Source organism: Stegostoma tigrinum, chromosome 20, assembly GCF_030684315.1.
Source record: "Stegostoma tigrinum isolate sSteTig4 chromosome 20, sSteTig4.hap1, whole genome shotgun sequence".
Lineage (NCBI taxonomy): Eukaryota > Metazoa > Chordata > Chondrichthyes > Orectolobiformes > Stegostomatidae > Stegostoma > Stegostoma tigrinum.
In genome coordinates, this window is record NC_081373.1 from 26,267,398 (window position 1) to 26,281,557 (window position 14,160).

At 39.3% G+C, this 14,160-nt stretch overlaps 1 protein-coding gene across 1 annotated transcript in view; it reads left to right on the forward strand.

Moving 5' to 3' along the window:
* Positions 1 to 14,160, forward strand: part of sec23ip (SEC23 interacting protein) — a 107,362-nt gene that overhangs the window by 24,289 nt on the left and 68,913 nt on the right. The window contains exons 8-9 of the mRNA XM_048551097.2: positions 7,395 to 7,536; positions 13,657 to 13,865. Of these exons, the coding sequence (XP_048407054.1) occupies positions 7,395 to 7,536; positions 13,657 to 13,865 (351 nt within the window). The remainder of the gene's footprint in view (positions 1 to 7,394; positions 7,537 to 13,656; positions 13,866 to 14,160) is intronic.

Sequence of the window (14,160 nt, forward strand, 5' to 3'; positions counted from 1 at the left end):
AAGCATTCTCCACGCATCCATACTGTCTCCTATCATATTCCCCAGGCACTGTGCAAGACATTGTTTTGAGATTTAGGATATATTGACCCAGATCTTCTAGTGGGAAGATGGTCATTCCTGCATCATTGATTGGAGTATTGCAGAGTTGTTGGTTGGTTCACTGAGCTGACTGGTTTTCTTGCTAAAGTTTTGTCCATCTTCTAGGTGACGTCTTCACTGCTGTTGAGCCTCCATTGAAGCACCATTGTTCTGCTCCATTCTGAATTTATCTGGTTCAGTTTGTTATTGTGGCTAGTTCTGTTTCCGGTTTTGCTCCGTAGTGGTATGTAGCCACACTTCACCAGTTACTTTCAGAGATGCAAGACCCTATACCCACAATGAGCAGGACAAGTGTGATATACAAAATACTATGCAGCAACTGTGAGAAGCAATACCTAGGACAGATGGGCTGGAAACTCACCACCAGGATGCACAAACACTAACTCGCAGCAAAATGGCACGACTAACTCTCCCTCGTTTCTATTCACTCTGACACAAAGGACATCAGTTCAACCGGGACAACATAATTGTACTAGGGCAAGCAAAACAAAGACAAGCATGAGAATTCCCGGAAGCCTGGTTTTTAACCACTGGTACCATAAACAAACATGTCGAAATAGACCCCATCTATATCCCACTGCGGAGCTAAACCGGAAACAGAACTACCCGCCATGACAGACCGGACCATATAAATTTGGAATGGGACAAAACAACGGCGCCTCAATGAAGACACAACAGCACTGAAACTGTCATCTCGAAAGCAGATGAAATGTTTGCACAAAAACCAGTCAGCTTGGTAAACTAACCAACAACTCCAGCCGCAACCCAAGCTACAGTTGTTTGCTAAAACATTTGAGCTTTCTATTGGTACCATGTCACAATACCGATGATTCCCTGTACTTTGTAACTTCTAGCAGTCAATTGCTCAGTGCCTTCAGCTTCCAAAAAAGACCCAAAATATAAGTTGCAGACTTAGGAGGATTCTGACTGAGTTGCCCCTGGTACTCTCAGGTAATTATTAAACTATGGCCCCACTTACCACTGACACCCCTCCCTCTAGACTCTGACCACCACACCCCCCCCAAGCCCCTTTCCGACTACCCACAGACCCAAACAAACTCCATCTAACTTGACTTCTTCCAACCCCCAAGATGTTCCAATTCCCAAGATCACCACCCGCCCCCCCCCACCTGAAAAGGTACCCACCTTGATAGTATCATAGGTTCCCACCGTTTTCTTTCTATATCGTAGAATCATAGTTTTCACCATTTCTGATGAAGGGTCTAGGTCCAAAACGTCAGCTTTGCTGCTTGGCCTGCTGTGTTCATCTAGCTCTAGACCTTGTTATCTCGGGTTCTGCAACATCTGCAGTTCCTATTATCTCCCCATCTTGATAGTCTCCCATTATCCTGCTCCCACCTCTTGTGGCAATTAAAATTTCTGGACTAGACTGTTCCGTTTGAGAAGACACGCAGCCCATGTGTTCACATGGAGAATTCCCCTTCTTTTGTTGGTTAAACAGTGGAAATCTGGGTAGTTATTTCCAGCCTAGCTCTGGACCCCAACTCGGGATAAACTGATTCTTAGATATGCTAACTACTTTCGTACTTACTTTTAATAAGTATGGCAGCACTTCATTCAAGTCACTTGCATGCTTTCTCAGGTTCATTGGGACTAGGGATAGATTTGCAGTTTTAACTATGTTTCATTCAGAGAATAAAGGGACATTTTTAATATTTAATTGATCTTTATGCTTTTTGGTGGTAGAGACAGACTTGGATTTTCATCTTGGATTTAGTACGTTGGCTTGTTGATGAATAACTTAAGTTTGTTTACCTGATGCTTGTGAACAAAATGCAAATAGGTTCTTTTACATATTCAACACTTGTTTTTAATCCTGCTTGTGAAAGTGTAAATATTTCTTATGATGGATAACATTTCTATTTTGAACGTGACTAATTTGAAATCATCATGTATTACAAAAGTACAATGTCATCATAACTCAAGGTATTTCGACAGTCCTTTTGCCCTCTCTAGTGTTTACTATTTGCATATTGTATCTAACTACAACACTCTAATCGCTAATAATGCAATATCCAGAACATTACTTCTAACAATACTGTAATGAAGCAGCAACTTAATTCCTTTTAACTGTAATTGTGTTGTTTAAACAGTCCTGTGACAATTCATTTCATGTTCCAAATAACTCTCTGGAAATATTTATTCTAACCTTCCATTTATTGCTTTTAGCACCAATGCATTCTTTTTCTCATCTAAATTTACACGCCTGTTATTTTCAAAAGGGATTCAGCCTCCCATTTTATTAATAACTCACCATTTATTTATTCTATTTACAGATCTCTTTAAACTCAAACATCACAGCAATTTTATGTTTAGCCACTTGATGGCGCTGTGACACTGATAGCGTCATGACAATGGAATCATCGAATTCCACAGCTTGAAACCTGTCTCTTTGGCCCAACTCGTCCATACCAACCAGGTTTCCTGAATGGAACTAGGCCCATTTGCCTGCACTTGGCCCATATCCCTCTGAACCTTTCCTATCCATGTACCTATTCAAACGTCTCTTTAATGTTGTAATTGTACTGTCCTCTACCACTTGCTCTGGCAGCTCGTACCATAATATGCACCACACTCTGCATGAAACGGTTGCCTCTCAGGTCCCTTTTCAAATCCGCCACCTCTCACATTAAACCTATACCATCTAGTTTTTCTTTTATTGTGCAAAAGTTTGAAAGTTCCCATTGCAAACATCTGGAAATATCATGAATTTTTTAAATAGAAAGGGCAAACAAAATAGTGCAAGATGTTCTTATTAGTTAAGTGTTTGGATGGGCGATCTGTTGTCACCAAAAATATTTTCTTGGTAGAGCATATGATAAGCTTGTCACATTTGATGTTGCCATTTACAAAAGGCTCATAGATTCAAGCCCAGTTACACACAAGCTAGGGAAACACTTAATTGCATTATCAAGAGAAGGTTGCATTGATATGAATACAGCCATTTGGGTGAGATATTAAACTGAGGCTCTATTCCAATGGCTTAGATAACTTGTAGATGTTACATGCCACAATTTTTGAAGGAAAGCGCAGTGTTTCCAGTGACTTGATCAACATTCTTCCCAAATCAGATTATTTGATTATTCATTCCTCTGCTGCTCATGGGACCTGATGTACCAAGTACACTTAATTATGGTAACTGCATTCACAAGCAATATTCATTGACAATAATGTACTCAGGGTATCCAAAGAGAAGATACAAGAATGTTATCAATTCAAGTTGCAGTTTGATTTCTTTCATGTTAAATATCGTCAAGCTATTCAAAGTTCGTTACTTCAAGTACTGTTGAAAATATCCAAATCATGGTTCAAGTGTTTCAGAATATACTTTTTTACTTTAGAGTATAAACCTGTAGTTTTACAGACATGCGCATGAGGAGTAGAAGTAGGTCACTCATTCCCTTGCGCTTGCTCCTTCGTCGATAAGATTATGGCGGATATGATTACTCCACATTCCCAGCAAGCCCAGTAATCTTTCACCTCTTTGTCAAAAATTTCTTTACCTCTGCCTTAAAAAAAAATTGGAGGATTTGTCTCCCACTGCTTTTCAGAAAGACCGTTCCCTCTTGGAGAATATTCATCTTTATCTTAAATGGGTAATGCACTATTTTTAGGCAGTGACTTCTAATTTTAAATTCTTCCACAAGAAAAATCATCCACTTCAAATCTACCCTGTCACAACCCCTCAGTATCTTGCATGTTTCAACGAAGTTGCCTTCTACCCTTTTGTGCTCCAGCAGATACAAACCTGACCTGCCCAACTTTCCTCATAAGCCAGTCTATCCAGTTCGGGTATTAGCCTGATTGGCCTTCTCTAAAATGCTTTGAACACATTTACATACTTCCTTATAAAAGTAGGCCAGTATTCTACATAATATTCCATGTGGTCTAACTAATACCCTATAAAATTGATCATAACCACCTATTTTTGTATTCAATTCACCTTGCAATAAATGCTAACGTTTTGTTAGCTTCCATTATTGCTGTAGCTGCATGATAACCTTTTGTGAATCAGCATCTAGGGCATCCAGATCCTCCTGCATTTCTGACCTCTCCCCTTTTAGAAGATGTTCATTTTTTAAAACTCCTCATGCTGAATTGACGATTTTGCATCTTTCAATGTTGTATTACATTTGCCCGATCTTTGCCCGCTCTCTTAACCTATCTATATCTCTTTGTAAGTTCCTTATGTCCTCTTCACAATTACTTTGCTATTTCTTTTTTGTATCAATAACACATTAAGCAGCCATTGCTTCAGATCTTTATACTAGTATTTTTCTGTAAACTGTGAAAAGTTGAGGCCCCAACACTATGGCACACCACTTGTTACTTGCTAATCAGAAATTTACCCATTCACGACTACTGTTTCCTGTTAGCCAACCAATCTGCAGCCTGTGCCAATGTGTTATCTCCTACACATTCTACAGTTAAATTTAATCGTAAAACACAGGATAAAGCAATTTTTTTAACCTGTTCCACATTTGAGATTGGGACATGTTGTTAAGCAGTTAACACAACAGGTGGAGAGGTTTTTTTTAAATCACTGGACTTGAAGAGATTACTAGAACTCCGAAATGGCAGTTCAAAATCTGTCCCTTTGGTGTTACGGTATGAATTGAGGAGCTTGTATCAACCAGCAGGTGGGCTGACTTGGGTGAAGAGCTGGAGTACATGATATTTGCACTCCTCGTTATAATGAAAATCCAAAAAGATGTTTGTTTTGGACAATTCAATTAAATTGCTGTATCACTTAGTGAACCCTGAACAGTTTTAAAACTCATATCTGGTTTATCAAATTAAACTACTTTAATGACAGGTAATTAATTTAAGGCTCAATTTGAGGATAGACTAGAGTAGGTTATGTCATCATTGGAGCTGGTGGAATTTAGCATCTTCTCAGCTTTGAGTTGAAGCGCATTTTGTTTGAAAGTATGGGAGGAATCTACAGTCCTACACGAAATCTGTCGCAAAGAGAACAACGAACAACGATTAGCTTGGATGTTTTGCAGAAGTAACCAGAACAAAGACTGGGACATCTCATTGTCAAGAGATACTGAAAACAGATTTTACCTCTGAGAATAGCTGGAGCTGAACAGAATTCTCCAGGTGACTGGCAAACTTATGGGTGGTCGGCAATAAACCTGTAGAAGTAAATGATTCTTAAGATTGAAATGTGTCTTACGTCCCTCAAGAATTCTCTTATCAGAAGTAAACTCAAGTGAATAACATGATAGTTATAAAACATATTGTGAAGTTGACAGTGCTGATTTAATCGAATTTATTTAAGCTTGTTTTGTCAAAAAGATGGTACAGCACCGTCACTTGGTTAAAGAAGGGCTCAGACTTCATTAGGTAATAGTACCTAACAGAACGGGAATAACATTGGCCTAGAAATTCCAATGGTGCAATAATTGCTTCTAGGGTAGACTGGAGTTGTCTGCTGGGACCACTTGGAAACACTGACACAGCTGATTCCGTGGGAATTGCCTGGCAAGTTGAAATTTCCTTGTGGTAGTAGACATTTGTCAGAATCCTCTGAACATGTGCCTTTAGAGTCGGAGAATTCAACAGGTTCTGACTCGTTTAGGCTTAATAGTTATTCAGGAATGTTTAGACATTTAAAAACCTGTTCTAACTCCTGGGTAGCCAATAAACCAATTCACCAATGACCTTGCAACCTATACCCCAAACCACCTGGTCCTACCCCTTTACTTGCCTATTTACTTGACCTTGGCTCACAGTAGCAGTCAAAGTGGTTGCTTGATATTTAAATTAAAGAAGACAGTAGGCTCACTTCTGAAAAAGGAGTATGGTTTCCAGTTGAGCCAAACTCGGCTGTTGGCTACGATGCTTTTTGGATTGGTATCCGTTGCTTTCATTCCAAAAAGTTCCAGTCCAGAAAAATACAGAACAGACCTGACAAAAAATAAGTCTGCAATATTTTATCCAACCAGAGTTGGAATTTTTGGGCCTCTGTCCTGAATCACTTATCTCTCTTTCTCTTGCAGCAGAGCACTTTATTGAAAAGGAAAGTACTGAAATGTCCTGTGTTTTCTATGAAAAAAATTTGATTTAAAGCATTTGGTTTGTACAGTAGTTTTGAATTTCTTTTTGAGAATAAATTTTTTTCATCCTTTTAAGACTTTAATGGCGAAGAATTTTGATGTCAGGGTTAGTTGGGGAATTTTGAGTTCGCTTTTGAGCAGAGAAAATCTAGGTGACATTTGAGAGAGGTGCACAAGCTTGATTGGCTTTGATAAGTTGCAGAAAGAGAAGCTGTTTCCATTAACATTGATACAAGAATTTTTGGATATAGATTTTAAAGTTTTGGGTAAGAAAGAGAATTTTTTTTTGCTTTGAATGGTACCTGGATGAACCTTACTGCCTGTGTGTGTGGAAGTAAAAGAGACAATGCGCGATTTAGGAAGAATTTAAGTTTCGGGGTTATGGGTGGGAGTGGGAAAAATGTGACTGACTGGATTGTTACACAGAGAGCTGTCAGGGATTAATGGACTGAATGACTTTTCCCTGTTGTAATATCTTGATGACATCATTCTGTGCAGGGTTGTTGAAATGAAAGAAAATTTTGAGCACCCGCACAACATTGGGCACAATTGTCAGTGATGTACCAGAACAAAAACAGTTGTTTTAAAAGCTCAACAGGTCTGGCAGCATCTGTGAAGAGAAAAATCAGCATTAACATTTCATGTCCAGTGACCCTTCCTCAGAACCTGAACCCAAAACATTAACTATGATCGTCTTTTCACAGATGCTGCCAGACCTGCTGAACTTTTCCAGCAACTTCTGTTTTTGTACCTGATTTACAGCATCCACAGTTCTTTGGTTTTAATCCATGATGTACTATGCTGAATGAAATATTCTGCCTCTAAATAAATCCTGATTTCTTGTCTCATTCTTTGTTCAAGATATAATTATCTTGCCCTTAAAGATTTTTAATTAGAACATGCATTGGTTGGAGAAACTCAACAAGTCTGGCAGCATCTGTAGAGAGCGAAACAGTTACGTTTTAAGTCTGGTATGACTGTTGTGCAGAACCAATTCTGAAGAAGAGTCATCCTGGACTTTAAACGTTAGCCCTCGTTCCCTCTGCACAGATGCTGCCACAGCTGCTGGATTTTTCTAATGATTTTTGATGTTTGTTTCAGATTTCCAGTATTTTGCCTTCAGTGCAATGTTTCTTTATTTGGGAGTCTAACTGCATATTATCTGATGTAGTCATTTAAAGACCCAGGATTTTGCACTCTGTTTTGCAGTTGATGACTTCAGAAATGTTTCTTTGAAACTATTACGCACACACTTTAAAAAAGCAGTAGATGAGAAAAGAATCTCAAGAATCGAATTCCTCCCTATTCACTGGCACAGTGCCCTTCATGGAGATGCTACTGGAGTAGACAGGTATGATCTTCCATTTTGGTTAGGACGAAATGTCAGTGTATAGATTGAATTTTAAAGCTGTTGCCACTAACTGAATGCATCATGTGTGTATATTGTACGAGACCATTTTTAATATATTATAGCAAGTTAATAATCTAAAATGAAATTTATAGCTTTGGGGATTTCAGATCATAGGCCAATCCAGTTAAAGACTTAAACATAAAATAGTGATTGAGAGGAAAGAAATCATCTACTGCTCAGTTATGTCGACACTCTAAAATACTAAAGCACTCATTTAATTCCTAGCGGATAGGCTTCATAAATATATGAACATAAATATTAGGAGCAGATGTAGGCTATTCACCTTCTCAAGCTTGGTCCACTATGCAGTGATCTGATCCAGTTTGATCTCAAATATACTTTTCCACCTACCCAAAATGACCACAGATTCTTGACAAATAAGATACTGGATGTACCTCTTTCGTAATTGTATTCAGTGACAATGTCTGTATCGCTCATAAATATTTGATAGCTGACATCATAAATTTCAGTGATCCTGGATATATTTGTAATAGCACTTCTCATTCTAAACTTGAATATCACTGATCTATGGGGCATACAAAAGAACAAAGGATTGCAGTTTCTCCTATCATGGGAACAGTTTGTGACTGTCAGAAACTGGAATGTTTTTATCAAAACCTTTTAACCTCATTTTCATGCTTCTTGTCACTTGTAGTTTAAGATTTACATAATTTTCCTTTTTCAAAGTGTCTGCCCGTCCAATTCTGATGCCTTTGAATGTTAACAAGCATTGTTTACAATTTGAGAAAAATTGGTTTAAAATGGTTTAATTGTTCAGTGTTACTTCACTAAATTGTGTCAGCTGTGCTACAGTTGGTAGAATGCTTACATCTGAGTCAGAAGCTTGTTGGTTTAATTTCCATTTGAAGGCAACAACCAAGTTTGAAACTCTATTGCTGTATTGAAGGAGTGCTACAAAGTGAGTTGAGATGGTAAAGCAGGGCTCTGACTGCTTTTTCAGATCGACATCTCACGCTACACAATACAATTTGAAAAAAATTGTAATTGCGGAGTTACGTTTGTGTCATATAACGTAGAGCTGTACAGCACAGGTGTTGTGTCGAACAAGGTGCCGAATTAATCTAATCCCTTCTGCCTGCCTTTGACCCATATCCCTCCATTCCTTGCATATGATGTGCTTATTTAGAAATCCCTTAAATGCCCCTATTTTATCTGCCTCCCCACTGTGTGTGAAAGAATTTGCCCCCCCTCACCTTAAATGCATGTCCCCTTGTATTAGATACTTGAACTCAGTGTGGGAGGATTCTGATTGTCAACCCTATCTATGCACCTCATAATTTTATAGACTTCCAACAAGTCTCCCCTCAGCTTCTGCCGCTACAGAGAAGAAAATGTGAGTTTTTATAGTTTCTCCTTTATAGCTCATACCGTCTAATCCAGGCAGCAACCTGGTAAAATTTCATCTGCACCCTCTCCAAACCCTCCACATCCTTCCTGTAATGTGATAACCATTTAATGTGTCCTGATCAATATTTATCCCACAAGTAACACATATGTTACGATTTACACAGAGACTGAAAATGCGTTCCAAAAAAAATAGAAATTTCAAGTTACAATGGTAGCTAAAAGAGCAGCACAAGAAGATTTCATTTAAGTATTTTACCACAACAGGAGGCCGAAATCATCAACAATTAAATGCCATCTTTCTCAGCAATTAGTACCTAACTCTATTAAGTTTATGGTGTGCTGCAACGAAAAATAGAATACAAGGTAGATGGAGGGTAAACATGGACAAGTAATAGTTTGTTGTGGGCCCCCTCAGCTCCACACTTGGTTTTAGACTTACCCTCCAGCTCCTGCCTCTGGGTCACCTGACCTGCTCTCTTAAAGGGACAACACTCGCCCAACAACATACATAACACCTCTCCCCTTTTAGTTCAATACTGCCCTTAATATATATACTTCCAACAATTATTATGCAGGCATTGCAGCTAAAATATATACATTATCAGGAGTATTGTATTTAACAAATGGGAAAATGACCTTTCTGTACTCTACATTGATATGACCAGTCTGTAAAGGGGATGGTGAATCCTAGAAGACCATCACTTCACCTCAGTAGCCTTTTCTCATGTTGCCCCCCCCCTGGGATTCTGGAAACCCCTGTTGTTTTGCAGGTACATCCCTCTCTGGCTGTTGTTACCCCGTGACACTGCTGCTGTCTTTTCTCTGGGTCACTAGAGGAACAGATGTTACTAGTGGTCATGAGTACTCACGCCAAGTGGCCAGAGATAGCAGTCGTGAAGTTGGTACTAGTGAAGGCCAACGCAGACTGGCTGGTTTGGAGACACGTGACGTGGTTGACACCATTGGTCCTAGCTAAGTATTATGACAGACCTTGCACCCCCCCCCCGCCCCCTCGCCCTCCCTGGGTGAGGTGCAGTGACCAGCTGTTCTCTATGACTCTTCAGGACCAGTTCATCCCTAGTCTGCACCATATACAACAGCATAACAGCATTGAGCTGCCACCCCTTCACTGGCATCCGCTTTTCCCCTGATGTATAATTCTGGACCAGCACAGTCTGTCCCCTTTAGAATAATCTCAACTATGAGGTTCCTCCCCTTCTAACCATCTTTCCTTCTTGATTTAACTGTATTACCTCTCTGGTCTCTTCTGGCCATAGTAAGTTACACAAGGTTCTCAGCTGGTGATTGAACATAAAGGATGCTGGCAAGCGCTGGTTTGTCATGTGTAGTATGTTCCTATACGTGCTGAGAAACTTGTTGAATTGCTTTCCCAGTTCACCCTCCCCTTGTGAGGCCTTTCAGGCCTGCTCCAGGGTTTGAACAAATCTCTCCACCTGGTAATATGGAGATGACTCCCATATCTGACTCCATGATTTTCCAGGTACTCCTCAAACTATTGCACCACAAAAAGTGGACCATTGTCACTCATAACTTGTTTAGGCTTCCTAAATGAGGGAAATATTTCATCCAGCCAGTCTGTCGTTGCTTCCACTGATACCAACTTCACGGCCGCCATCTCTGGCCACTTGGAGTGGGACTTACGATCACTAGTAATATCTGTCCTGTGAAATTACGTTTGTGGTTCACTGGAACCATAAGGTAGATGGAGGGTTGAACAGGGAATACTTTATTATGGATCCTGTCAGCTCCATAATCGGTTCCCAGACAGTCTCCCTTAGCTCTCGTGCTGGGTCAGCTGACCTGCTGTCTCAAAGGGGCAAAACAAACCCGGCTGTGTATGTAACATAAACCACATAACAGAACATTCCTTTTTATTAGCGTAACCAAAAACACACTTGATAAATACACTTTACACTATCCCTTAAGCAAACAGTGAATTCTTCTGGGACTGCTCCAATCTAATTCTAAGTTTCTGAGGATTTACCTCTGTTGGTTTCCTTAGTCTAGGAACTATAAATGTCAGAACTCTTTTACAGTAAGATTGTCTTTTCCCTGGAGATTCTTCTTCTGGCACAGACTAGGGGAAATCTTTCCATCCTGTTTTAACTCCTGTTATGGTCCAGACCAAACCCCCTCAAAATGTTCAGAAGATATTCTAGACCCTAACTACTTATTATTTTAAAGGTAACTGTAAGGTGTTGCATTTTACCCTTTATTCATCCATTACAGTTAAAATATAACAAATGAAGGAAGGAACTGGAATAATTTAACTCAATTGGAAAACTTAACAGAATAATATTACTGTGTCTATTACTAATAAACTGTTCCAATATAGTAAGATCCCATAAATGCAGCCTTGCCAAAAAGCAAATTCAAAACAGATGGTCTCGTATGCAACTCCCATACCAGGCAGAGAGGCCCCAGCTTTTTGGCTGTAACCGAGAGAGGGGTCAAAAAATAGCTTTCATTTCTTCCAGACCCCCTCAGCAACTACTGAAAGCTAAACTAAAGGTCCTGGTGCTGTGGGAATTTGACCACACCCCTTCAGGCTGCTTCTATTGTTCCAACTTTTTAATTTAAAAAACCCCCAAGATCTCACAAGTTGATTATCTTATTATAGACTGCTTGCCACCTGTCTCCCAACCTTTCTCTAAGAGAAACCAGGACAAAACGTATCTCTTAAAGCCACAGTATCATCACACTCCAAATGAATTTTTCTTCCAGTTGAATGCAAATTCCCACTTATGAGGTGAACCACAGCATTTTGCCGCACTTCCTTCTAGTATATTTGAGTTTCAGGGATATTTGAGACACCCATCCCCTCTCAGAACCCAAACTCATTGCACTATAAATGTACAGGATAATTTTACAAATGTCAGCATGGATTTCAGAAGGGATGGTCATGTTCAATCAACCTTATTGAATTATTTGAATGAATACAGTAATGTAAAAGGGCCTAGAATTTTAGTTGCAGGTCAACAAACAATGCTAACAATGCATTAAGCCACAGATCATCTGGGTTTTTACACTGGAATCTGTTGTACTTATATATATTAATCAATGTGGCATTCCCTAAGAGAGATCTAAGAAATGTATTAGCGAGGCAAGCAACTGTTTTTCCTTAAACCAATTAGATTTTTTACGACCGAGGCTGGTGGCATACATTGTTCATGTTCCACGGGTTATAACATAAGATCAGAATAGTTTCACCAATTAGCAACATGGTCGACTAATACGTTACCTTTATCAGGTTTTAATAAGAAAAGATCTATCAGTTAATTTTATTATTTTGGTTTATTTTCTGGATGTATTTATAGTAAATTCGGCAATTTTTGAATTTGCACTGTCAGAAGAAATGTTTCATTCAATACCAGAGATGTCATTTGGAGGTAACTAAGAATGACCATACTGTTAGACCTTAATTTAATTAATTTCTTGGGTCCTTTGATATATTTGACTGTTAAATGCTCCTAATTACAAGTAGAGACTTAGACTATTGTCTAACCAGAGAAAGGCTTCAAAAATGTGAAGCTCAAAGAGACTTGGCACTGCCAGTTCAGGATTCTCTTAACCTTAATGCAGGTTCAGTTGGCAGTTAGGTAAGCAAATGTAATGTTAGCATTACTTTCAAGAGGGCTAGAATACAAGAGCAGTGATGCACTGCTGAGGCTGTGAGAAGCTGTAGTCAGACTACATTTGAAATATTGTGAGCAGTTTTGGGCTCAGTATCTAAGGAAGGATGTGCTGGCATTGGAGGAAGGTCCAGAGGCATTTTACAAGAATGATCTTAGGAATGAGGAGAGGTTGTGGATTCTGGGTCTGTGCTCACTAGAGTTTAGAAGGATGAAGGGTGATCTCATTGAAATTTACTGAATACCGAGGGATCTAGTTAGAGTGGAGGTTGAGAATTTTTCCACTAGTAGGAGAGACTAGGACCTGAGGGCACATAGTCAGTGAAGAGATGACCCTTTTAGAACTGAGATGAGGCATTTCTTTAGCCAGAGGGTGGTGAATCTGTGGAACCTCATTGCTGCAGAGGGCTATGGAGGCCGCCATTGACTGTATTTCAGACAGAGATAGATAGATAGGTTCTTGATCAGTAAGGAGATCAAGCGTTACAGGAAGAAAGCAGGAGAACAGGGTTAAGAAACATATCAGTCACAATTGAATGGTGGATCAGACCTGATGGGCTGAATGGCCTAATTCTGCTCCTGTGTCTTTTGGTCTTATGGAATGAAGCTTGTAGAGAAATAAGGCACCCTGGACAGTAAAGTCTTGATTTCAGTCTTTAGCAGTGAACGTTTGGATACTGAAAGATGCCATATGATTTATCCCTTCATTATGCTTAGAACTGATTGCCTCAACTTTATTTCTATAATAAAGGGTCGTTCGTGAATGCTCAAAAAATGTTACTTAATTCCAGGAGGCAGTAGAAAGTGAAAGACTACATTCATTAAATGCAGTAATGGGTTTGGGGGATACCTATGTAGAGCATAAATACTTGTTAAATAGCCTGCTCCTGATCTGTAATTTCCATGTGATACTGCTTAGAAACAAATTAGATCAAAACTTTGCTCTGGTTTCAGTTTTGACTCAAGAGTTAAATAATGGGATGTTACTCTTTGCCCATGTGACTTTAATTGACTTGTTTTCCTGTTCTTGTTACGTCAGGCGTATGAAGAAAATCACATTACCAAGTATAGGCCGCTTGCGTCACTTTACCAATGAGACATTATTGGATATATTCTTCTACAACAGCCCTGCTTACTGTCAGACTATTGTGGATAAAGCAGCTGCAGAAATCAATCGACTATATGCTCTCTTCTTGAGTCGAAATCCTAATTTCAAAGGAGGAGTCTCCCTTGCAGGACACGGTCTCGGTAATAAATTTTGATATTTGAATAATTAATTAGTCTCATGTAGAATTGCTTGCATGTAGTTTTGAGTATGGGATAGGTTACTTAAATCACTCCTACACTTCTCATGAAAAAAACTTAAACTGAGGCCACAACACACAGGTCGTCTCCTGAAGTGGTGATGATGATTTGGGGACAGTATGCCTCAGAAAGGTTGAGGATAAATTGCTGCTGGCACTACCTATAGAATTTTGCTGAATATTTTACTTGTTATGTCGTGAGAATTAGTGAGAGGCCACCATTGTTGTGTGTCATGGAA